This window comes from Nerophis ophidion, linkage group LG01 (genome assembly GCF_033978795.1).
Source record: "Nerophis ophidion isolate RoL-2023_Sa linkage group LG01, RoL_Noph_v1.0, whole genome shotgun sequence".
Lineage (NCBI taxonomy): Eukaryota > Metazoa > Chordata > Actinopteri > Syngnathiformes > Syngnathidae > Nerophis > Nerophis ophidion.
Window position 1 is genome coordinate 25,987,655 of NC_084611.1, and position 27,329 is coordinate 26,014,983.

General features: G+C 40.4%; 1 protein-coding gene and 1 long non-coding RNA gene across 3 annotated transcripts; one reads left to right on the forward strand and one right to left on the reverse strand.

Annotated features, from left to right (window-relative positions):
* Positions 1–389: 389 nt before the first annotated feature.
* Positions 390–3,213, forward strand: LOC133552542 (uncharacterized). Its single transcript, XR_009806729.1, has 2 exons — positions 390–1,038; positions 1,110–3,213. It is a non-coding gene; the product is annotated as an uncharacterized LOC133552542 (long non-coding RNA).
* LOC133552510 (secretory carrier-associated membrane protein 1-like) lies at positions 2,184–22,466 on the reverse strand. 2 transcript variants are annotated; one of them, XM_061899735.1, is made up of 9 exons: positions 22,076–22,466; positions 18,546–18,626; positions 18,292–18,402; positions 17,819–17,921; positions 13,160–13,288; positions 12,917–13,076; positions 8,373–8,474; positions 8,161–8,278; positions 2,184–4,783 (listed from the first exon to the last, which is right to left on the reverse strand). In XM_061899735.1, the coding sequence occupies exons 1-9, from the start codon at positions 22,130–22,132 to the stop codon at positions 4,622–4,624; spliced, it is 1,023 nt and encodes a 340-aa protein (XP_061755719.1). In that variant the 5' UTR covers positions 22,133–22,466; the 3' UTR covers positions 2,184–4,621. The 2 variants fall into 2 exon arrangements, with proteins under 2 accessions (XP_061755719.1, XP_061755710.1); XM_061899726.1 differs by having other exon boundaries at positions 17,813–17,921; positions 22,076–22,463.
* Between the last annotated feature and the right edge of the window lie 4,863 nt (positions 22,467–27,329).

Consider the following 27,329-nt stretch of genomic DNA (forward strand, 5'->3'; position numbering starts at 1 on the left):
TTACACTTAAATACAATACCCCGATGACACACGCACACACACGCACACACACATTCAAGTAATTTCTACCTTTTTGAGACCTTTAAAAAAATGGCTACCTCTTTTGGACCCACCCTTTCTAGATTTATAAGGATTTTTATTTACAACATTAATAATATATACAAACTATGCAAATATAAAAAAGATAAGCGTTTAGATTTTTTATTTATTTTTTGTTTGTAATTTTTTTTTAATATTAATTATTTACTTCAAGTTTTTACAGTATGTCTCTATATACATACAGTGGGGCAAAAAAGTATTTAGTCAGCCACCGATTGTGCAAGTTCTCCCACTTAAAATGATGACAGAGGTCTGTAATTTTCTTCAAAGGTACACTTCAACTGTGAGAGACAGAATGTGAAAAATCTAGGAATTCACATTGTAGGAATTTTAAAGAATTTATTTGTAAATGATGGTGGAAAATAAGTGTTTGGTCAACCATTCAAAGCTCTCAGTGATGGAAGGAGGTTTTGGCTCAAAATCTCCCGATACATGGCCCCATTCATTCTTTCCTTAACACGGATCAATCGTCCTGTCCCCTTAGTAGAAAAAAAACAACCTCAAAGCATGATGTTTCCACCCCCATGCTTCCACAGTAGGTGTGGTGTTCTTGGGATGCAACTCAGTATTCTTCTTCCTCCAAACACAACGAGTTGAGTTTATACCAAAAAGTTATATTTTGGTTTCATCTGACCACATGACATTCTCCCAATCCTCTGCTGTATCATCCATGTGCTCTCTGGCAAAGTTCAGACGGGCCTGGACATGCACTGGCTTAAGCAGGGGGACACATCTGGCACTGCAGGATTTTATTCCCTTTCGGCGTAGTGTGTTACTGATGGTAACCTTTATTACTTTGGTCCCAGCCTTCTGCAGGTCATTCACCAGGTCCCCCCGTGTGGTTTTGGGATTTTTGCTCACCGTTCTCATGATCATTTTGACCCCACGGGATGAGATCTTGTGTGGAGCCCCAGATCGAGGGAGATTATCAGTGGTCTTGTATGTCTTCCATTTTCTGATAATTGCTCCCACATTTAATATTTTCATACCAAGCTGCTTGCCTATTGTAGATTCACGCTTCCCAGTCTGGTGCAGGTCTACAATTCTTTTCCTGGTGTCCTTCGACAGCTCTTCGGTCTTGGCCATAGTGGAGTTTGGAGTCTGACTGTTTGAGGCTGTGGACAGGTGTCTTTTATACAGATAACGAGTTCAAACAGGTTCCATTAATACAGGTAACGAGTGGAGTACAGAAGAGCTTCTTAAAGAAGAAGTTACAGGTCTGTAATAGCCAGAGATCTTCCTTGTTTGAAGTGACCAAATACTTATTTTCCACCATAATTTACAAATAATTTATTTAAAATTCCTACAATGTGAATTCCTGGATTTTTTCCCCACATTCTGTCTCTCACAGTTGAAGTGTACCTATGATGAAAATTACAGACCTTTGCCATCATTTTAAGTGGGAGAACTTGGACAATCGGTGGCTGACTAAATGCCCCACTGTATATATATTTTTTTTAAATTAAATTTGGCCAAATGGGGCGCATTTGAATTTCTTACACACACTTGTTCTTACATATGTTGGCCAGAGGGGGAGCACTTTTAAAACCAACACACAGTCAATTTGAAAAATCTTTCCTTTTTGGACCACCCTAATTTTGATAGATTTCACCACCAAATGAGACATTCTCTATTAGATGCAATGGTTTTCCGTATTAGGACCATGATTTATGTCCTAACTTTTTCACCGGTCCTCATATGGAAGCTACTTTTCCTTGTGTATGTCTCAAGAAGGGTAGAAATACAAGAATACAATTGAAAATGAAATTACATTTTATCAGTTTATGATCATGATATATGTTGTGCCTTTCCGGCCCACCAATGCTATCTCCTATACGTGAATATACTTCAGAGTAGTCAGTGTGCAACTTGTATGGACTTACCATGGCTCAACACAGCGAGTACCAAAATGGTCTGGTGGTGGTGGTGGTGTTATTGTCTGGGGCTGCAAGAGTTCTACCAGCACTAAGGGGAGCTGTGGTTCATTGAGTCGAAACATGAATTCCAACATGTCCTGTGACATTTTTTCTCATGTTTTTCGTACTACTTCCTGTTATAACAGTTTCATGAAAAATCCACCGATGTCTTTTTCAAATCTTTATTCCATGTTAATACCATAAATATACAAAACTGAAAACTATTTCACATGCGACAAAGGCCAGACAAGAGTGCATTAAATTTTCTTTTTTTTTTTTACACGCCACTCCATTAAGGGCATCAACTGATCATCTTTACAAAATATACAAGTACAGTATTCCTTTTAAATTAGGGTGAGGTCTCTCATTCAGTGAACTAACAAATGGTGACAGGTCAAGAACATTTTAGAGTGTTGACCCGCCTGCAAAACACAAGAGAGGGCAACTCTCATGTTCGGCAGTAAAAGTAATGTAGAACATCACAAACTTTAGAAAAAAAATCTAAATGGACTTTTGGTAGATTACTCACAGCTTTTGAGGATTTACAGTAGAATAACACTTGAGGGATTTCTTTTTTTCTGTGTCTGTTTTGATTCTTTCACACAAATCATTCAAAGCTTCCTTGCCACACATAATAATACACCTTGTAAAATACAACTTAAAATATGCCATAAATTAGAACAACTAACATAAAAACCAAAGAAAATGTGCTAACAAAATTCCAAAATACTGTGGTTAGTTTAGTCAGGGTTAGCGATCAACACTTGCAGGCATTTATTTCAGTCCAACAATTAAACGCCAGTCATTCCCCGTCTGTCGTGCACACTCCTCACCACTAGGGGGTGTAGTAGTCTGTACAATTTAACACTGCCATTGTTTGGAGGTCCTCTGTGTTATCAGTCATCTGGGCATCAAAAACACTATGCGGTTGTTTAGGGCCATAACTACTAGAGGGCGCCACATGATCAGAAAGTTTCAATACACTGATATTTTCAATATCTAGTGACTCATGAATTCAAACCCGAGCAATATTAAAGACCAAATGGGGCCACAAAAAGCCAACTACAGGTCATAATCCCACTTTTTTTGGGTACTTAATGACCATTTCACATTTGTTTATCAACGACAGGGGTCTCAAACTCAATTTACCTGGGGGCCACTGGATGCAGAAACAGAGTGAGGCTGGGCCCCAAGAAAAGATTTCTTAAAAAAAACTAACATGCACTTTTTTATGACTTCACCTTCTTTGAATGGCTTTCCCGCCCTAGCAACATACTTGCCAACTCTCGCGATCTTTCCGGGAAACACACGAATATCAGTGCCTCTCCCGACAATCTCCCGGGGCAATCATTTTCCCGGTTTTCACCCGGACAATAACAATAAGGGCGTGCTGAGATGGCACTGCTTTTAGCGTCCTCTACAACCTGCCGTCTCGTCCGCTTCTCCAGTGTGCTGGCCCAGTCACATTTTATATGGAAGTGACTGCGAGACATACTTGATCAACAGCCATACAGGTCACACTGAGGGTGGCCGTATAAACAACTTCGACACTGTTAAAAATATGCGCCACACTGTGAACCCACACCAAACAAGATTGACAAACAGGGCTGCTTGGGATTCTGGTTATTTGTTCTGTTGTGTTTATTTTGTGTTACGGTGCGGATGTTCTCCCAAAATGTGTTTGTCATTCTTGTTTGGTGTGGGTTCACAGTGTGGCGCATATTTGTAACAGTGTCGAAGTTGTTTATACGGCCACCCTCAGTGTGACCTTTGTGGCTGTTGATCAACTATGTCTTGCAGTCACTTATTGTGTCTACTGAAGCCAATTACAACATGTGGCTGGGCTGGCACGCAATTTGTACAGGTTGCAGAGGACTTCAAAGGCAGCCTTGATAATGTTGTATAAGCAAAGTTCGGGAGAATGATTACCCCTGGAGGGGCACTGAAAATTGTGAGTCTCCTGGGAAAATCGAAAGTACACAAATATAACCTTGTAAAGTGCCATACATATAAACCTCGCGGGTCACACCAACATAAAATTTTCATATCAAGGTGCAGGCCGCAAAATAACGTATCGCGGGGCGCAATTGGCCTGCGGGCCGCGTGTTTGAGACCCCTGATCAACGGCATGTTTGCTGTATACGCAATGGAACCACAAACTAGCAAGAGGCCACGTTCAGATTCTAGCAGCTTTAGTTTTTGTGACGATCTACGAAGACATATGATTGTAACAAACACACACACGCACACATGTTCATCCTTCCATTCACTAAGCAACCGATGGACATGCAGATCACTTCTCTTTGACACGTTGACCCCGCTCCTTCCTGGGGGACAAAGCACTGACTGGATTAGCTACTGTGATGAGTGAAAAGGGGATCGTTTTGGGGGTTGCAGCAGTGCGCGACATGGCGAAGCGTGACTTCGTTTGAGGGGAAGTTTTGGGCACAATAGTTTTAAAGTTCGGACTTTGGGTGAGGATGCACAAGAGCCAATCAATGTTAGCGTAGCAACATTAGCGAGTCGGGTGATTTTCACGGGTCCGGTAGTTGTGCATCCGCAGTTTGTGTGAGTGAGTTGGCTGATGGGCGTGTGTGAAAGTGTGTTTATGGCTGGGCTTTGAAGGCCCCGCGGGCGGCGTTGGACGCGGCGTTGGCCGCAGCGTTGGCGGCTGCAGTCTGGACCGTCTTGTTGGACATGACGCCCGTGGCAAACTCCTGCTGAGCCTTCTCAAAACTGGCACCGGTGGTTCGATACAGTGCGTGCACCTGGGCAGAGACACATATGGGATTAGTGTCAAGTCATTTTAAAATGAATTTAGAAACTTTTCTTGCTTACTGTTCAAAAGTACAGTCGTGGTCTTGAGTTTCCAATAATTTCTGCAACTCTTTTTTTTTTTTGTGATAGAGTGATTGGAGCACTTGTTAGTCACAAAAAACATTCATGAAGTTTGGTTCTTTTATTAATTTATTATGGGTCTACTGAAAGTGTGAGCAAATCTGCTGGGTCAAAAGTATACATACAGCAATGTTAATATTTGGTTACATGTCCCTTGGCAAGTTTTACTGCAATAAGGAGCTTTTGGTAGCTTCTGGTTGAATTTTTGACCACTCCTCTTGACAAAATTGCTGCGGTTCAGCTAAATGTGCTGGTTTTCTGTCATATACTTGTTTCTTCAGCATTGTCCACATGTTTAAGTCAGGACTTTAAACCTTAATTCTAGCCTGATTTAGCCATTCCTTTACCACTTTTGACGTGTGTATGGGGTCATTGTGATTTTTGTTTCATCTGACCACAGAACTTTCCTCCAGAAGGTCTTATCTTTTATTGTGCTGTTTGGCCACAATACCCAGCAATATGTTTGGAGGAGAAAAAGTGAGGCCTTTAATCCCAAGAGCAGCATGTCAACTGTCAAGCATGGTGGTGGTAGTATTATGCGCTAGGCCTGTTTTGCTGCCAATGGAACTGGTGCTTTACAGAGAGTAAATAGGACAATGAAAAAGGAGGATTACCTCCAAATTCTTCAGGACAACCTAAAATCATCAGCCGGGAGGTAGGGTCTTGGGCGCAGTTGGATATTCCAACAGGAAAATGACCCCAAACACACGTCAAAAGTGGTAAAGGAATGGCTAAATCTGGCTAGAATTAAGGTTTTAGAATGGTCTTCCCAAAGTCCTGACTTAAATGTGTGGACAATGCTGAAGAAACAAGTCCATGTCAGAAAACCAACACATTTTGCTGAACCGCACCAATTTTGTCAAGTGTAGTGGTCAACAGTTCAACCAGAAGCTTGTGGATGGCTACCAAAAGCGCTTTATTGCAGTAAAACTTGCCAAGGGACATGTTACTAAATATGAACATTGCTGTATGTATACTTTTGACCCAGCAGATTTGCGCATATTTTCAGTGGCCCTATAATAAATTCATAAAAGAACCAAACTTCATGAATGTTTTTTGTGACCAACAAGTATGTGCTCCAATCACTCTATCACAAAAAAATAAGAGTTGTGGAAATTGTTGGAAACTCAAAAAAGCCATGACATTATGTTCTTTATAAGTGTATGTAAACTTTTGACCATGACTGTATTAGGCCACAACTAGTGATTAGTTGATGACTTTAATTAGCATTTATGTTTATGAGAGGCAGCTTCAAGCCTAAGGGAAATCACACTACCATTGGCACTTCTGACTACAGTCATTTTTTATACTTTATCCCATGGCTCAGATGGTACAGTGGACATCCAGAAACTTGAGGGTTCATTGTGTGGCTCCAGTTTCCACCATCCTAGTCACTGACGTAATGTCTTTGGGCAAGACACTTCGCCGACCTTACACACTGGAGTATGAATGTGAGTAAATGTTTAGTGGTGGTTGGGTTAACCAACCTAACCCAATACTTCTTTCTGTGAAAGCTCTTTCCCAGCAGGCACAATACATTAAAACAACATTGAGAACTTGTTGAATTAGGTTCCGACGTTGAGCAACTCAAACCGTGGGGTATGCTGGCCGGGGACATTATTTCCGGTTTATTTGGGCAAGCACTCCGTTTATGTCGAAATAGCTTGGCTCCGAGTTTCACATTTCTAGAGTCGTCACTTTCACCTCACTCTCTCAGATGCCGTCTGCTCCAACGTCTTACCCTCTACGCGCTCGCTTCTAGAAGCAGCAGTTCGTCCTTTGTATGTTCAGCTTCAAAATGATAAGGTTGTGAAACTTCATTTGTCAGTCTGCCGTTATTTGAAAACACTCGCGTTTGTTTCTGACAGTAGTAACACACGTTTGGTGCCAAAAGTCGGACGTGTGCTGCTATGAAAATGGAAATCAATGCGCAGAAGAAACCAGTCCTTGCATTTCTTAAAATTATCAAAATATGTTAAATATTGAACGTATTACATATTGTTATGAACAAGTCTGTTTTTTCCACTATATATAGACTTGCAGTGTGTATATAAAACGTTGATGGAGGGTTTTGCAGTTATTTTAGAGAACTTTCAAGGCTACAACGGTGACTCCCTATAGCCGCATCTTCCAAGCGTTTATCATCTTTAACATCCTAAACAAAACAAAAAAAAGAGGTGTGTTCTTGTTGTGAACCATATGCAAAATAAAATTAAAGAAAGAGCAATTCCCCTTTAAAGGCCTACTAAAAACCCACCACTACCGACATCTGTGTTGCTGAATCTTTTGCAAATCTTTCAGTTAATAATGGAGACGTCAAAGTAGAAAGATGGAGGTGGGAAGCGGTGTATTGCGGCTGCCTTTAGCCACACAAACACAGCCGGTGTTTCCTTGTTTAAAATTCCCGAAGGTGAAGCTTTACTATGGAACAGAGTGGTCAAGCGAACATGGTTCCCGACCACATGTCAACCGGCAGGTTTCGGTGAGAAAATTTTGGTAAGAAGTTATGAGCGGAGCTTGCGCCCTCCTGCCACTACCTCCTCCCACCGGAGACACTGGCGGTCACCACACCCGTTGCCACACCCCTCCGACTTTCAGGTACCATATAATCTCACTAAAACACTAGTAACACAATAAGCACATAAGGGATTTTCCAGAATTATCCTTGTAAATGTGTCTAATAACATCTGAATCGCTCCCACTGTCCTCGCCTTTTTTTCCCTTTTTTTTCTAGTCCTGCACTCTTACTATCCTCATCCACGAATCTTTCATCTTTGCTCAAATAAATTGTCGCTTTCTCGGTCCGAATCGCTCTAGCTGCTGGTGGCTGTCATTGTAAACAATGTGAGGATGTAAGGAACTCTAAGTCCAGTGACGTCACGCGCACATCGTCTGCTACTTCCGTTAAAGGCAAGGCTTTTTTATTAGCGAACAAAAGTTGCGAACTTTATTGTCAATGTTCTCTACTAAATCCTTTCAGCAAAAATATGTCAATATCGCAAAATGATCAAGTATGACACATAGAATGGACCTGCTACAGTATCCCCGTTCAAATAACAACATCTCATTTCAGTAGGCCTTTAAATACAGGTCAGTTCAGTTATAGGAGCACATTTGATACTTTTTTGTTATTAAAATTGTTATAATTCAAGTAAAATACTGTACAAGCACTTTTTACATCTTAAAACCTTAACAATTTTCAAAGTCTGCTGAAGACTAAAGGTGGCCCGCGGGAAGAGTGTGTTACCTTTTTAAACATGATGAGCGAGCCCACAGATAGTGTGGTGAAGAGTGCAGCGATGAGCAACATGATGATGCCCACTGGGATGCTGGTGTTCAGACCCATAAGAGCCGTGATCCAGCCACTGGAAGACAAACAAACAGTCACAAGGAACAAAATGTGACCATGACGAGAAGTCACAACTTTGCGTCTTCAAGGAACAGGATCAGGGGTCTCACCATGTGCCCCAACCAGTGATGCCGATGGTTTGTAGCACGTGAACTCCAAACTGGCAGATGTAAACGAAGAAGAAGACGAAGAAGCGGAAAGAGCTGTCGCTCCTGGAACAGGGACAGAGCGAAACCACAGGGCTCACACACCATATTCATAGGTCAGAATGGCTGATTGGTCTAAGGCAGGGATTCTTAAACTGTGGTATGTGAACCACTAGTCAGAGCCATGTATAAAGAGTATTGCCAACTCTGTTTCAAACTTGGCAGCAAAATGGTGCCCTGGAGTCACGTGAGGGCTTTTTACCAATCAGAGAAAGTATGGCCAGAGGATCTCCTATATCAAGGGACGGCAACCCAAAATGTTGAAAGACCAAAAAAAAAAAAACATGTCTGGAGCCGCAAAAAAATTAAAGCCTTACAAAAGTCTTATAATGAAGGCAACACATGATGTAAGTGTCTATAATAGCCTACTATCAATGGCTGACACAAATCTTTGTTCACCGAAATCCTGTATTTTAATTTTTATTCCAACTTTAAGGAAATTGCAGGCTGTCTTCTTCTAACCTGGGTAATGTTTGCTGTGGTCTGGAACAACACGGCACACAAACAACTATGAAAAATGCAGCCAATATTACATACAGATAATGTGTCATGAGACATGCAAATATAAATGAAATACACAGAGGACATACGTAAATGAAATTAAAGGAGGCATAATATGTACATACAGCTACCCTAAATAGCATGTTAGCATAGATTGGCTTGCAGTCATGGATTGCCCTAATATGCCCGATGAGCAGTCCGGCAAATCAATAAAATGAACAAAGCTCACCTTTGTGCATTCACGTACGGCATAAAACGCTTGGTGGACAAAATGAGACAACGAAGGAGTGGCATTAAACAAGTCTTTCTGTGGCGGCATCGGAGAAAGTTAAAGTTAAAGTACCAATGATTGTCACACACACATTAGGTATGGTGAAATTTGTCCTCTGCATTTGACCCATCTCCTAGATCACCCCATGGGAGGTGAGGGGAGCAGTGGGCAGCAGCGGTGCCGCGCTTGGTTATCATTTATAGTGATTTAACCCCCAATTCCAACCCTTGATGCTGAGTGCCAAGCAGGGAGGTAATGGGTCCCATTTTTTTTATAGTCTTTGGTATGAATCGGCCGGGGTTTGAACACCCAACCTACCGATCTCAGGGCTGGACACTCTAACCACTAGGCCACTGAGTAAGTTTTACACGTTAAAAAAAAATTGATGAGTTGAAGGATCGCTGAAATTAGTAGGACAAAACGGTGCTGGCCAAATACTCTCATCAGTGAAACATGTTTAATTTAAACAGTGGGATTTCTAGCAATTAGGAAGGTTTGTGTCATGTTTGTTCTCCAACAGAAAATATATTGATACAAAAATATATATTTTTTTCTTCATCTTTTACATTTTCACACATCTCTGAAAGAGGTCCAGAGAGCCACTAGGGCGGCGCTAAAGAGCCACATGCGGCTCGAGAGCCAAGGGTTGCTGACCCATGTCCTAAATGATTGGTCAAAAGCCCCTCACGTGACTACTTTAAAACTGGGTGGGCCAAACTCTCTCTTTACACGGCTGTGCAACTAGTGGTATCAATTAATTTAAGTGCAGTGTTAAAGGACTGTGTAAAGAAACGAGAAACTGTCATATAACCACATGCTTTCTTCATCCATCCATCCATCCATCCATCCATCCATTTTTTACCGCTTGTTCCCTTTGGGGTAGCGGGGTGCGCTGGTGCCTAGCTCAGCTACAATCGGGCAGAAGGCAGTGTACACCCTGGAGAAGTCGCCACCTCATCACAGGGCCAACACAGATAGACAGACAACATTCACACTCACATTCACACACTAGGGCCAATGCTTCAAAGACACGAAAAGAAGTAGTACAGTGTTTTATTTTCCTATATTCAAACACAGTCTTACTATTCAAACTGTGTGTAATGTTACAGTGGCCAAAAATACTGAATATACTTGTTAAAGAAAATCTCTGCCTTGTTTTTAATAAATACTTAGAAGAGAAACGTTTTTTCTAAGGTAGTACTTATTGAAAAAGGTTTGAGAACCACTGCTCTAAGTTGATATACTGCAACACAAGCTGTACACTGACTGCTCTAAATTACATACACAGTTTCATTTTTATGGCATGGTCTCTTAAGATAATGGTAAGGGTGTAAAAGTTTCAGGTTTGCTTACCGCTTCCGCCATGCTAGTCACTGCCGTTGTTTCCTTGAGCATTATAATTTTTTTTTTTTTTTTTTTACAAAATATCTATTAAGAGATTCTAATAGGAATCGACATGACAGGATTAAAAAAAAAAGGGTATAGAAACTCAAAAAAGAATAAAAAAGGAGGATAATCACTTTTTTTCTCAAATACATAATAAAAACTAATTATAATCATAAATCAATAAACCAAAACATGTTAGTGGGGGCACACATGTTTGTGCCTTATCTAAAATGTTTGTTTACTTAAAATAATTATGTAGGTTTTTTCATTTTGTTTTTCATTTTATTGACATCCAGCATTAGACATTCCTATCCATTTCATCATATTTACATACATTATATAAGGTAAATGGATTATATTTATATAGCGCTTTTTTACCTACAAGGTGCTCAAAGCGCTTTGACACTATTTCCACATTCACCCATTCACACACATAATCACACCCTGATGGCGGGAGCTGCCATGCAAGGCCCTAACCACGACCCATCAGGAGCAAGGGAGAAGTGTCTTGCACAAGGACACAACGGACGTAACGAGGTTCGTTTGTACTTTACTACTATTCTTAAAATGCTCCGACACTTAAATTAACCATTAAAGGTAACAATAGAGATAAATTAACACTGGGATCTAGTAAATGAAGAAACATGGCAGTGTGTTCTATATCAGTGGTCTTCAACGTTTTCCAGGCCAATGACCCCCTACTTATATATCCTGTTTAAAATTGTGTTTTAAAATGAAACTAAACATACCTTGTTATTTTGCAATACTAAGATATTCCAATAATATAGTGAAACACTGCTAATGGCTAGCTGACACTTACTTGTGCTAATCCCTGAACACTAGCACACTATCAGTAGAAGACACCTGGCACGCGAATATGCAAACAAAACTGATCTACTAAATGTGTGCAAAGTGGATTGCATCTGTTAAGTGGGCAGAATAAGACGTGCAATTCATTTTGTGTTTTTGTCTTCATTAATAAGCAAAATACAATATATGCTGATGATCAAAACACCCACAATATCATTTGGAGATGATACAAATATACATATTAGGCACAGGCCATGGGAAATATTACCACTCGTCACAGTTTTCCGAGTACTATTTGGTGTTTTATTTAGCACATGTCAGAAGTATGTGCAAACTGAAAGCTCCACACAGGGATGCAAGATCAGTGCTCACGTTGCAGACAAGAATCCTCCGTCCTACATGTGTGTGTCAACATCTTGGACGGCCAGAAATATATTTTAAAAAGTACTAGACATATCGTCGATTCAGCAATTACCTTTTATAATTTATTGCTGATAGTTGTCTTATGGTGAGGATTAAAATAAAATGAATTCACTTTGGTGTCGCTGGCGTTTTTCTTGTTAATGTTGTTTTTTTCATTTGGGAAATATATTACTATAATATATCTTCAACATGGAAGTACTTCTTTCATTGTGCATTTTCTTGCGTTTGACGCACGATTGCGCTGGCGGTGATGCGATCCATAGCCTCGCCCACAAAATGAAGTATCAGTGTGCATATGTTCCTGTTGTCTAGAGTGCGATTCAGAAAAGGTGTTACAGATTATAGTTGTGTGCTGCTGGTAGTAGCATGATAACACAAATGTGCAGAAAATGATCGTTTCCGTGGTGAAAGCCGTAAAAATCCTCACTTGAATAAGGCGGTCGGCACAACTTTGAAATTGTTAGTAGATCACACGCAACATGCCCAATCGTAGTACAAATAATTTTTTTTGCACACGCTGTCTCGCATGTGGTATTTAGATCTTAGTAAATCATGCCCTTAGTGTGCTAATCGCTAGCTGACAACTGGCATACTTGTCGCTAGCTGAAAACTGGGGTGTTAATTGCCAGCTGGCAGCCTGCGCTGCTGACGATAGCTGGCAACTGGTGTGCTAATTGCGAGCAAGTAACATGGATACAATAATATAATTTTTTATTCGTGGTTTTGAAGGTACAGTAAGTATGGTGTCCATGCTACGGGTAATTCTAAATGTGAATTTAAAGACATTTAAAAAGGTGAAAAAAATTGCCTGGGGAGTATAAAAAAATATTTAAAATACATTTCACAGATCTATTGTTGTAAACCTATGTTTTATATCAATAAATATTTAGAATTGTCACTGGTGTAGTTGCTTCTCCACATGTTACAGCCCCTTATTCACAACTTTACAATTCTTGCAATAAATGTTCAGCTGTTTTAACGATGTCATGCACCCATAGTAGGACTAGAAACTTTACGATCTGTTACATGAACAGACAGCAGGCTGCATCAGACTCACCTGAAAGCCCCATAAAGCGGTCTGTACCAGCAGACAAAGGAACATGGTGTAAAGAGCAAAAACCACAGCATGGCAAGACCAAAGTCCACACCGTGGGTTGGATCCACACAGAACCAGGCCAGGCAGCCGAACATGTTGACAAAGAGCGTGCCTGCATGGACTGGTGGGAAAAAAATTATATTATCAGGGCCATTGTAAAGAGGACAACACATACTGGTTTTTTGTTTTTAAGTATGGGCTTACACATCCAGAGGTTGTACATGATCTTAACCGTTTTCTGGAACTCGATGGGTATGTCCACTGCAATGTCGTGGTAGAAACACGGCCCGACAGGGAACTTCTGAGGGAGCGGAGGCCAGTTGTTCTTACGACCTGTCGAGAGAACACCAACAGTGTCAATGACAAGGAATGACCTTTCACATTTGAGAATGTAAAAATGTCCAAGTCCTGGGAATTGGTATTCAATGATATACATTTACGGTATGTTGTGAACTTCATGTTCATATGGTAATAAATGCTTCTTTTTTATTTTACATTTAACACTGAGCTGACAATTATATCTGTGCTGTCCAATTGTTATATATTGTTGTCGTACACTTCTGAGTCTCATTTGCAACTTAGTATCTATTCATTTCAGTTAGTCCTTGATGTGTTATTGTAGTCAGGAATTAGTCTTTGCTATTAAGTTTAAAGTTTTGTCTTTTTTTAAGTACTACAAAATGTTTATACTGTAAGTCCATCCATTTTCTACCGCTTGTCCCTTTTGGGGTTGCGGGGGGTGCTGGTAAGTATTGTACTTAGTACACACCAGTTGTTTGAATTCAACATCTTAGTTGTGGTTTTCATTACCAAATATAGGAGTGTTGACTTCATCATGTAAAACCGCTTGAGCAAATTATAAGCATGTACAGTCACGATCAAAATTTCAAAAGTTTACATACACCTATAAAGAACATAATGTCAAGGCTGTGCGCAACCCGAGCGTCCCTGGTTCAATCCCCACCTAGTACCAACCTCGTCACATCCGTTGTGTCCTTGAGCAAGACACTTCACCCTTGCTCCTGATGGGTGCTGGTTAGCGCCTTGCATGGCAGCTCCCTCCATCAGTGTGTGAATGTGTGTGTGAATGGGTAAATGTGGAAGTAGTGTCAAAGCGCTTTAAGTACCTTGAAGGTAGAAAAGCGCTATACAAGTACAACCCATTTATTTATTTATCATTTAACTCTTATTTTTTTGTGATAGAGTGATTGGAGCACATACTTGTTGGTCACAAAAAACATTCATGAGGTTTGGTTCTTTTATGAATTTATTATAGGGCCATTGAAAATGTGACCAAATCTGCTGGGTCAAAAGTATACATACAGCAATGTTAATATTTGGTTACATGTCCCTTGGAAGTTTTACTGCAAAAAGGTGCTTTTGGTAGCCCTCCACAAGCTTCTGGTTGAATTTTTGACCACTCCCCTTGACAAAATTGGTGCAATTCAGCTGAATTTGTTGGTTTTGTGACATAGACTTGTTTCTTCAGCATTGTCCACAGGTTTAAGTCAGGACTTTGGGAAGGCCATTCTAAAACCTTAATTCTAGCCTGATTTAGCCATTCCTTTACCACTTTGGGCGTGTGTTTCTGGTCATTGTCATGTTGGAACACCGAACTGGGTATTGTGACCAAACATGTGACATCACATGGACAAAGATAAAACCTTCTGGAGGAAAGTTCTTTGGTCAGATGAAACAAAAATTGAGCTGTTTGGCCACAATACCCAGCACTATGTTTGGAGGAGAAAAGGTGAGGCCTGTAATCCCAGGAACACCATGCCTACCGTCAAGCATGGTGGTGGTAGTATTATGCTCTGGGCCTGCTTTGCTGCCAATGGAACTGGTGCTCTACAGAGAGTAAATGGGACAATGAAAAAGGAGGATTACCTACAAATTCTTCAGGACAACCTAAAATCATCAGCCCGGAGGTTGAGTCTTGGGCGCAGTTGGGTGTTCCAACAGGACAATGAACCCGAACACACGTCAAAAGTGGTAATAGAATGGCTAAATCAGGCTAGAATTTAAGTTTTAGAATAGCCTTCCCAAAGTCCTGACTTAAACATGTGGACAATCCTGAAGAAACAAGTCCATGTCACAAAACCAACAAATTTAGCTGAACTGCACCAATTTTGTCAATAGGAGTGGTCAAAAATTCAACCAGAAGCTTCTGGGTGGCTACCAAAAGTGCCTTATTGCAGTGAAACTTCCCAAGGGACATGTAACCAAATATTAAAGGCCTACTAAAATGAGATTTTCTTATTTAAACGGGGATAGCAGGTCCATTCTAAAATTAAAATTAAAATTAAATTAAAATTTGCTCCATTTTGTCCACTAAAGACGCTGATATCATTATCCATGCGTTTGTTACGTCTCACCTCGACTACTGTAACGTATTATTTTCGGGTCTCCCTAAGTCTAGCATTAAAAGATTACAGTTGGTACAAAATGCGGCTGCTAGACTTTTGACAAGAACTAGAAAGTTTGATCACATTACGCCTGTACTGGCTCACCTGCACTGGCTTCCTGTGCACTTAAGATGTGACTTTAAGGTTTTACTACTTACGTATAAAATACTACACGGTCTAGCTCCATCCTATCTTGCCGATTGTATTGTACCATATGTCCCGGCAAGAAATCTGCGTTCAAAGGACTCCGGCTTATTAGTGATTCCTAAAGCCCAAAAAAAAGTCTGCGGGCTATAGAGCGTTTTCCGTTCGGGCTCCAGTACTCTGGAATGCCCTCCCGGTAAAAGTTCGAGATGCCACCTCAGTAGAAGCATTTAAGTCTCACCTTAAAACTCATTTGTATATTCTGGCCTTTAAATAGACTCCCTTTTTGGACCAGTTGATCTGCCGTTTCTTTTCTTTTTCTTCTATGTCCCACTCTCCCTTGTGGAGGGGGTCCGGTCCGATCCGGTGGCCATGTACTGCTTGCCTGTGTATCGGCTGGGGACATCTCTGCGCTGCTGATCCGCCTCCCCTTGGGATGGTTTCCTGCTGGCTCCGCTGTGAACGGGACTCTTGCTGCTGTGTTGGATCCGCTTTGGACTGGACTCTCGCGACTGTGTTGGATCCATTATGGATTGAACTTTCACAGTATCATGTTGGACCCGCTCGACATCCATTGCTCTCCTCCTCTCCAAGGTTCTCATGGTCATCATTGTCACCGACGTCCCACTGGGTGTGAGTTTTCCTTGCCCTTATGTGGGCCTACCGAGAATGTCGTAGTGGTTTGTGCAGCCCTTTGAGACACTAGTGATTTAGGGCTATATAAGTAAACATTGATTGATTGATTGATTCTATGTGTCATACATGATCATTTCGCGAAATTGCAATATTTTTGCTGAAAGGATTTAGTAGAGAACATCCATGATAAAGTTTGCAACCGGAAGTCGCAGACAATGACGTCACATGTGGATGGCTCCTCACATATTCACATTGATTTTAATGGGAGCCTCCAACAAAATCAGATATTCGGACCGAGAAAACGACAATTTCCCCATTAATTTGAACGAGGATGAAAGATTGGTGTTTGAGGATATTGATAGCGACGGACTAGAAAAAAACAAAAACAAAAATTGCATTGAGAAGGATTCATATGTTTTTAGAGACATTTACTAGGATAATTCTGGGAAATCCCTTATCTTTCTATTGTGTTGCTAGTGTTTTAGTGAGTTTAACAGTACCTGATAGTCAGAGGTGTACGTCCCCGGCCGGGTGTTGACGCGCAGTGTCTCAGGGAAGTCGACGGCAGCTGTACGGGCGGCACAAGCTCACCTGATATCCGGTAGGAACCGACTTTTTACCACAATTTTCTCACCGAAACCTGCTGGTTGACATTTGGTTGGGATCCATGTCTGCTCTAAACCATAGTAAAGTTTCACCTCCGTGAATTTTAAACAATGAATCACCGTGTGATTGTGTGGCTAAAGCCTAAAGCTTCCAAACTCCATCTTTCTACTTTGACTTCTCCAATATTAATTGAACAAATTGCAAAGGATTCAGCAACACAGATCTCCAAAATACTGTGTAATAATGCGGTTAAAGCAGACGACTTTTAGCTGTGTGTGTGCGCAGCGCTCATATTCATAACAGCCCGTGACGTCGAGCGTACACTTCATCATTACGCGACGTTTTCAAGAAAAAACTCCCGGGAAAATTAAAATTGCAATTTAGTAAACTAAAAACGCTGTATTAGCATGTGTTGCAATGTTAATATTTCATCATTGATATATAAACTATCAGACTGCGCGGTGGGTAGTAGTGGGTTTCAGTAGGCCTTTAACATTGCTGCATGTATACATTTGACCCAGCAGATTTGGTCATATTTTCAATAGACCCATAATAAATTCATAAAAGAACCAAACTTCATGAATGTTTTTTGACAAGTATGTGCCCCAATCACTATCACAAAAAAATGAGTTGCAGAAAGTATTTGAAACTCAAGACAGCCATGATATTATGTTCTTTACAAGTGAATGTAAACTTTTGATCGCGACTGTATATGGCATATCCAATGTATATAGCATGGCGCTATTTTAAAAAGTGGAGACATGCTTGCTTTGTTGGCCTGGATAATTGCAACATTACCTTAAATACGCCTGTTTGCCTACCAATGCTTGAACCCGTGCCATGAATGCAGGTATTGAATTGGTACTCTGGAGTACCAAGGGAACTTGGTTGGTTGTACCCATAGGAGTACCAAATTCGGTATCCGTCACTCATGCTGGCCTTCTCATATTGTACACCAAAATGTTAGGAACCGCTGTATGTTACACTACTGAAAACAAAGCTTTTCCACTCGAATGCCAGCAATCTACTCTAAAGGTTGTATCGATGGATTGATGGACTTACTGACCCGCACCTCCGTGAGACTGCAGCTCTCGCTCCCTGCGGTCAAGCTCGGCTGCTTTCTTCTCCAGCTCTTCCTGCCTTCTCAGCAACTCTGCCTGAGCACGTGCCTGGTCCTGCAACACATCCGCATGGTTTTCACATTGGAAAACTACTAGAAACTCCCCAAAGGTGAGCTTGTACTGTGTTCTTCAAGATTGTTTTCCCCCAAATGTTTGCAAAAAGTGTACAAGTGTGACACCAATGTCACATGTATGAGCCGTGGTGTCGACTTTAATTGACGCCGAGTCTAGTGTAAAACAACTACAACTAATAAACATTTGCATTTTCTTTTTTGAAGCTATATTATTCCTGAAATTCTATATGAAGCATTCCCTTAACCTGTGGATTTGAGTAAATATGACGACTGAGGATATATGGCCATTCATAATCGACAGAAATGATTGACACATTCAGTAATACAGTATGATGAGTACATTGTTGCACCTGTGTTTGTTGCTGCGAGTAAGCTGGGGGCTCTTCTGTGGGCTTCATGATGGCAGGCTGTGTGTTCTGGGCAGGTGCTGGGTTAGATTTGGGCGCATTTCCAGGGGCCGCCTACAAACCGACAGGAACAATCCCTTATCATCCAATTTATAATCAGGCCATTGTCTTATTTTGTCAGTAAAGTCCTAAAACGGCAGTGGAAAGAATGAGGTCAAGCACAAATATTAACACTGAAATGAGGATGTTAAGATGACCGTTCTGCCATCTGTGAAGGGGTTGTACTCCTCGAGACCACCAGGAGGGGCAGACCGGGTCACCTGTGTCACCGAGGGATCCTGCAAGACAGAGATAATGGCTCTCATTATATTTTGCAGTTGTACCTTATGAGTCAGTGTGCATACGTAAAACCCATGTTGTCACTTAATTGGTGTGCAATAAACAGTGCAGGGGAGGGCACACCCTAAAATTACCGTCTCAAAAAACAATATATATTTTTCAACTAATATTACCTTTGTGTGTAATTTACTAAATTGATTGGTGGTACAACAAAAGTAAATACATTTTAGAAGGTTTGGCTATTAATAAGGAAAATATGGAACACAAAAGTTACACTTAAAGTTAGTATTACTTGCAGATGATACAACGGTATTTTGTTCAGGAGAGAACACACAGAAGCTAATACAAATAACAGAAGAAGCGAACAAATTAAAAAGATGGTTTGACAAAAAAAGACTATCTTTGAATCTCAGTAAGACTAAAATAATGCTATTTGGTAACTGTAGAAGAGAGTCAAACACAAATAAGTAAATTATAAGGGTAAAAGAAAACACATTTTTGGGTATAATAATAGATGATAAAATGAATCGGAAATCTTAAGTAAAAAATATACAACATAAAGTGGCAAGAAACACGTCAATAATGAATAAAGCAAAACATATTCTAAACTAACAATAACTTCATATTCTCTACTGCTCGCTAGTGTTACCATATCTTGAGTTATTGTGTAGAAATATGGGGAAGCAAGTGCAAATGTGCGCTTCATTCACTAAATGTGTTACAAAAAGATAAATTAGAATAATACATAATGTTTAATGTTCATATTGAAATTCAACGATATGGTGCATTTGTAAACAGCTAAAATTATGTACAAAGCAAACTATAACCTGCTACCCAAGAATGTACAACAATTCTTCTCAACAAAAGAGGAGAAATATAACCTTAGAGGAAAATCTAATTGAAAACATTTGTATGCTCGTACAACACTTATAACCTTTAGCATATCAGTATGTGGAATTCATTTATGGAACGGATTAACCAAAGAACTCAAACAAAGCCCCAATATGATTCAGTTTAAGAGAGTGTTCAAACTACAAATGTTCACAAAGTATACAGAACAAGAATTATGATGAACATCTTGAACCCTTATTTTTTTTATTGAGACAAAGATTATTTATGTATTTAATATTTGTATGCTTACTATGGTATATCATTTATTTGTTCACTGTTCAGTTACAGAGAACCAGGCAATTGGATAAAATTGCTATGGTATTAAAGGGTGTAGGATTAATAAGCTGTGCTTCTTCCTACTCCTTTTCGGACGTGCTGTAATGAAACAACTGGAATTGTGAGATGCATTGTATTGTGTCGTATGCATGTTCGAAAATAAACTGAAACTGATCTGTGCAGAGTTTACATGTTCTCCCCATGACTGCGTGGGTTCCCTCCGGGTACTCCGGCTTCCTCCCACTTCCAAAGACATGCACCTGGGGATAAGTTGATTGGCAACACTAAATTGGCCCTAGTGTGTGAATGTTGTCTGTCTATCTGTGTTGGCCCCGCGATTAGGTGGCGACTTGTCCAGGGTGTACGCCGTCTTCCGCCCGAATGCAGCTGAGATAGGCTCCCCACGACACCAAAAGGGACAAGCGGTAGGAAATGGTTGGATGGATGAACTGAACCAACACTTAAAGGCCTACTGAAATTAGATTTTCTTATTTAAACGGGGATAGCAGGTCCATTCTATGTGCCATACTTGATTATTTCGTGATATTGCCATATTTTCGCTGAAGGATTTAGTAGAGAACATCGACGATAAAGTTCGCAGCTTTTGATCCCTAACTGAAAAGCTCTGCCTTTACCCGAAGTCGCAGACGATGACGTCACCCGTTGATGGCTCCTCACATCCTCACATTGTTTTTAATGGGAGCCTCCAACAAAAATAGCTATTCGGACCGAGAAAACGACAATTCCCCCATTAATTTGAGCGAGGATGAAAGATTTGTGTTCTACACACACGATATTGATAGCGACGGACTAGAAAAAAAAAAAAAAAGTTACAAAAAAAACCGCGATTGCATTGGGACGGATTCAGATGTTTTTAGACACATTTACTAGGATAATTCTGGGAAATCCCTTATCTTTCTATTGTGTTGCTAGTGTTTTAGTGAGTTTAACAGTACCTGATAGTCGGAAATGTGTGTCCACGGGTGTCTTGACACGCAGTGTCTCAGGGAAGTCGACGGCAGCTTTATGGACGGCGCAAGCTCAGCTGATCTCCGGTAAGAAGCGACTTTTTACCACAATTTTCTCAACGAAACCTGCTGGTTGACCTTCGGTCGGGATTCATGTTTGCTTGACCGCTCTGATCCATAGTAAAGTTTCACCTCCGGAAATTTTAAACAAGGAATCACCGTGTGTTTGTGTAGCTAAAGGCTAAAGCTTCCCAACTCCATCTTTCTACTTTGACTTCTCCAATATTAATTGAACAAATTGCAAAAGATTCAGCAACACAGATCTCCAAAATACTGTGTAATTATGCGGTTAAAGCAGACGACTTTTAGCTGTGTGTGTGCGCAGCGCTCATATTTCCTAACAGTCCGTGACGTCACGCGTCCACGTCATCATTATGCAACGTTTTCAAGAAGAAACTCCCGGGATACTTCAAATGGCAATTTAGTAAACTAAAAAGGCCGTATTGGCATGTGTTGCAGTGTTAATATTTCATCATTGATATATAAACTATCAGACTGCGTGGTCGGTATTAGTGGGTTTCAGTAGGCCTTTAAATGGCAACAAGGCGGCCTTGATCACTTCCTAGTCACGTGCTTCTCACAGCCAATTACAGGCCATCTTCCAATCCAACCATTGACCGACCACAAGTCATTTTGTCAGATTGCACCTGTGGATCATTCACACCACCTTTGTCGGCCACAAGTTATACATATGGTAAGACACAAGTTAAACATATTGAAAGACACAAGTTAAACACATGGTAAGACTGTTGAGTGCATCACAAACTAATAACTCAAGTTAGTCCACCACATGGTTTCATTTGACCATAACGAAGGAAACGTGAGGCGTGTTTGTTTATAGATAACATCAATTGTTCACGACTACGTATCGGAGCTAAAATGGCAATGACTACATCTTAAAAATACCCGTGGGGAGAATACAAAACCACGACTTGTGTTTCGTACTGTGATATTTTTTTATTTTAAGGCCAGGCACATTTATTGTGTACAAACTATATGCATTATGCTAACCTAGCTAGCGAGTATGCTACCAAGCTAAACTTAGGCGAAGCTAGCCGCTAGCTAAGTAGATTTCTTCCCACCGGTTTTGTATGAAGACGTAAAAGTAGTTCACCTACTTTAAAAGAAAGTCGAGCGTTCCATGAAATATTTGGTTGATATTGTTAGGTAGCTGACTGGGCTACCTACCCACGGACGGCCCATATATATATATATATATGTGTGTGTGTTAGCTTGCTAGCACAGTTAGCTACCTGGAACGGGTTGTTGAAGTCCGGGTCTGCGAACGGGTTGCTGTCGAAATCGGACATTTTGCAGCCAAACGGGTCACTGCTCCCAGGGTTTAGGCGTCAGCTTGGCAAGGATCGGTCTCTCGGTCGCAAGCTTCTCCTCTCTGCCGCCTGCGGTCTTCTCCGCCGCCCGCTGATGGAGACCCCTCCGCTGCTAGCCTGTTAGCTTAGCCGGTGACACACCACACACACACACACACACACACACCTTGCTCGCTTAATACACGCACACACACACACACACACACACGGAGGCGGTGGAAGACTGACGTCACGTATTCAGCACCGCGGACAGCATAAAGTCTTAACTACTCAGCGGCCTAGTGGTTAAAGTGTCTGCCCTGTGATCGGAAGGTCGGGTGTTCAAACCCCGGCCGACTCACACCAGAGACTATTACAAAAAATGCCTCCCTCCTTGGCACTCAGCATCAAGGGTTGGAATTGGGGGTTAAAGGCCTACTGAAATCCACTACTACCGTCCACGCAGTCTGATAGTTTATTTGTCACCGACGTCCCACTGGGTCATTATTGTCACTGATGTCCCACTGGGTGTGAGTTTTCCTTGCCCTTATGTGGGCCTACCGAGGATGTCGTAGTGGTTTGTGCAGCCCTTTGAGACACTAGTGATTTAGGGCTATATAAGTAAACATTGATTGATATATCAATGATGAAATATTAACATTGCAACACATGCCAATACGGCCGGTTAAGTTTACTAAGTTGCAATTTTAAATTTCCCGCTGAGTTTCTTCTTGAAAACGTCGCAGAATGATGACGCGTACACGTGACGTCACGGACTGTCAGGAAATATTAGCGCTGCACCAAACACGGCTAAAAGTTGTCTCTGTTCATGTAATTACACAGTATTTTGGACAACTGTGTTGCTGAATCTTTTGCAATTTGTTCATTTAATAAAGGAGACTATAAAGAACAATGCTGTTGGTGGAAAGCGGTGGATTGCAGCTGTCTTTAGCACCGAGACACAGCCGGCGTTTCTTTGTTGTGAAGCGGAGCGGTCAAGCGAACATGTTTTCTCTACGTCAACCAGCATGTTTTTGGCTGGGGAAATTGTGATATATATCTTGCCGGAGACAACAATGGATTATTTGTCGTCATGCATCAGCTGTCATGTCAAAAAAGGCAGCTGAGAGCTTGGCTCCTCGGCTTCTCTTTGAGACCCTGCGTGTTCACCACAGCTCTCCGACTTCGAGGTATGACTTTACAATCTTTAAAATCTCACTAAAACACTATTAAAACAATAAGCAGATAAGGGATCTTCCAGAATTATCATAAATTACATCTTGTTACATTAACAAAACTAGAAAAATGCTGTTCAAAGGCTAAAAAAACACTTAAAGAGCACACAAATTAGCAATAAGTATGGTAGATAACGGCGGCACTGGGCTCTGCTGACAGAGATCGTTAAGCCCACCCACAATGAATGTGCTGCAGGTACATAGTAAGTGGATGAAACGTTCGTACACGTGAGAAGGTTTGTACAACAAAGCATATTTATGTTCGGTCTGTGGTTCATAAATGGAAAAGTTTGTCAAACGGGGCGTCTGTTAATCATTGATTGATTGAGAAGTTTATTGACATCTTAAAGAATTCAATCCATACAATGCTTTAAAAAGTCAAATGGATGGCACAAAAAGCCAAAGAGCTTGTTTCCATTGTGGTCCAATCAAGGTTCCACCGTAGTATTTGTCTTATTTTGTATCAATTTTTTGTGGTGCTTGATATATTTACAAAGTAGGACTTCTGTTTCCAGGTTTATGGGGAGCAATATTATCTTGCTATCTTCTCTGCAACAATCAAGTTGACCAACTTTTAGCAGAACAACTTTTTGATGCACTCGATCCTCGTCTCCTTTCTCATCAAAACCACATTCTCACATTAGTGAGCCTTTAACATGAATATTGTCAAAAGATGTTAGCACAGTGGGAGAGGGGTTAGTGCGTCTGCCTCACAATACGAAAGTTCTGAGTTCAATCCTGGGCTTGGGATCTTTCCGTGCGGAGTTTGCATGTTCTCCCCGTGACTGCGTGGGCTCCGTCCGGGTACTCCGGCTTCCTCCCACCACCAAAAACAAGCACCTGGGGATAGATTGATTGGCAACACTAAAAAATGGTCCCTAGTGTGTGAATGTGAGTGTGAATGTTGTCTATCTATCTGTGTTGGCCCTGAGAGGAGGTGGCGACTTGTCCAGGGTGTACGCTGCCTTCCGCCCAAAACACAGCTGGAATAGGCTCCAGCGACACCCCGCGACCCGGAAAGGGACAAGCGGTCGAAAATAGATGTATGGATTGTCAAAAGATGATTCACGAGACGTACCAGGACTCAATGAGACTCGGAGCACCACTTAATGCTAACAAGACTGCTATTAGCTATCGGCATCTGACTGTGCAATGTTCAGTGGAGACTTGATGCACCTGATCTTCGACATCATCAGCTCCACGAGACATTGGTGAGCTCTTGGCGAAAGCGATGTGGAATGACAATGCGATATCACATAATTCTAACAACACGGTCTTAGTGGCGACTGTCCGATTCAGGGTTTCCCCTTAATGTAAAAAATGTGATGTTTAAAATTAAAATCTTACTTCATGGAAATGTGTTTAGTACAGTCAAGCTTTGCTTCTTCCTGCTCCTTCTCGGACATGTAATAAAATGATATTGATAACGGATGACTAATATTGTAACTATGCATGTTCGAAATTACAATATACAATATAGAAATCAGGCCTTGAATTATTTAGCCGCAATAATGGGAAGTCTGTATATCTTTTTATCTAATCCTATAATTGAATGCAATTCATACTGAAGTCTTAAACCCAAAATTGAACATGTATTCTTTTACTTCTTATACAGTATTGATTGTACAAACCCCGTTTCCACATAAGTTGGGAAATTGCGTTAGATGTAAATATAAACGGAATACAATGATTTTCAAATCATTTTCAACCCATATTCAGTTGAATATGCTACAAAGACAACATATTTGATGTCCAAACTGATAAACATTTTTATTTGCAAATAATCATTAACTTTAGAATTTGATGCCAGCAACACGTGACAAAGAAATTGGGGAAGGTGGCAATTAACACTGATAAAGTTGAGGAATGCTTATCAAACACTTATATGGAACATCCCACAGGTGTGCAGGCTAATTGGGAACAGTTGGATGCCATGATTGGGTATATAAAAAGCTTCCATGAAATGCTAAGTAATTCACAAACAAGGGTGGGGTGAGGGTCACCACTTTGTAAGCAAATTGTCGAAGAATTTTAGAACAACATTTCTCAACAAGCTATTGCAAGGAACTCAGGGATTTTACCAGTCCGTAAAATAATCAAAACGTTTAGAAAATCTGGAGAAATCACTCCATCAAAAACCGACATCAGTGTGTAAAGGATATCACCACATGGGCTCAGGAACACTTCATAAAACCACTGTCAGTAACTACAGTTGGTCGCTATATTTTTAAGTGCAATTTAAAACTACTATGCAAGCCAAACCCATTTATCAACAATATCCCGAAACGCCGCCGACTTGGCTGGGCCCGAGCTCACCTAAGATGGACTGATGCAAAGTGGAAAGGTGCTTTGTGGTCCTAGGGTGCATCTACTGTACAATGGAAACTATTTCTTTTTTCTTTTTTTTAGCGTGCTGAAGATGAGCTCATGGGAGATGCTGGCGTTGATTGCGAGTACGTATATGCACGGAAATGCATATTGCAAGAAATTGCTTTGATATAACATATGCTAATATACCTTCTATATGGAAAAAAAACGAACACAATAAAAAAACAAAACGCCAGTAGACACCAAAATGCATTAATTGAATTTGTTTTAATAACTCATCCAGCAGCCATAAAATTCTGAAATGATTTTGATGAAAAGACCAGTGGTTCTCAACCTTTTTTCAGTGATGTACCCCTTGTGAACATAGTTTTAATTTAAGTACCCCCTAATCAGAGTAAAGAATTTTTGGTTGAAAAAAAGAGATAAAGAAGTAAAATACAGCACTATATCATCAGTCTCTGATTTATTAAATTGTATAACAGTGCAAAATATTGCTCATTTGTATTGGTCTTAAACAATTTGGAAAAAAAGATATAAAAATAACTAAAAACTTGTTGAAACATAAAACAAGTCACTCAATTATAAATAAAGATTTCTACACATAGAAGTAATCATCAATTTATAGTGCCCTCTTTGGGGATTATAATAGGGATCTATCTGGATTCATGAACTTATTTCTAAACATTTCTTCACAAAAAAATAAATCTTTAACATCAATATTTATGGCACATGTCCACAAAAATCTAGCTGGCAACACTGAATATTGTATATACAGTTTATGAACATAAATTCATATTTTGTTGAAGTATTATTCAATAAATATATTCAAAAATGATTTTTGAAATGTTGCTATTTTTAGAATATTTAAAAAAACAAACTTCAAGTACCCCCAGGGGTACGTGTACCCCCATTTGAGAACCACTGGAATAGACAATATGTCTAATGTTTCTATTTTTGACAGTTCATAGACTGTATATTGACAAACATACGTAAGCTGGAGCTGCATTGCAATCACCACCTTTCTCACAGCTGTGTGTGTAACTGTCAGTTTACATTATTTTTTAGATGCTCTAAATAAAGACGCAAAATAGCGCTCACAGGTGAGCTTTAGTCACGATAAATCCCAATGCGTGTGGTAAAAATGTATAAATGCATCTTCTCCCCCCCAGTATTGTGGACGTACTGATGATCAGCATATATTCTGAATATTCACAAAGACAGACACGCTAAATGGATTGCGCTCCCTATTTTTTTCACGTTTAGTCAATCAGCTTTGCGTGTGCTATCATGTTTGCATGTGTTCTAAAACACGCAAAACTTAAGTACATAAAGCCCTTAGTAGTAATGTAACTAGAGCGGAGCTAAATATTAATAATGTTTAATCGATGCTGGACAGTTGTTTGACTTTGCTTTGTTGACCAAAATTATTGAAGACACCTCTGCTGTAAAAGGCTGCGTTCACATTTGTCATGTTTGGTTCATTAGTTATAAAAAAAAAAAATCTAGTGAATCTGTTCTGCTTTTAAATAGGTTTGGTCAAATATTAAAGCAAAAACTGTTCAATAACAGATTAGAGAGTTTCACAAACAAAATTAGAATACTGCTGAGAACCAATATGGATACAGAGATAATAT

Coding starts and splice junctions, on each gene's coding strand:
- LOC133552510 (XM_061899726.1), bottom strand. CDS start 22,132: ATGTCCGATTTCGACAGCAACCCGTTCGCAGACCCGGACTTCAACAAC. Junction 18,627..22,075: donor ACTTCAACAACCCGTTCCAG/GTAGCTAACTGT, acceptor TCTGTCTTGCAG/GATCCCTCGGTGACACAGGT. Junction 13,077..13,159: donor CATGTACAACCTCTGGATGT/GTAAGCCCATAC, acceptor TTTTCCCACCAG/TCCATGCAGGCACGCTCTTT.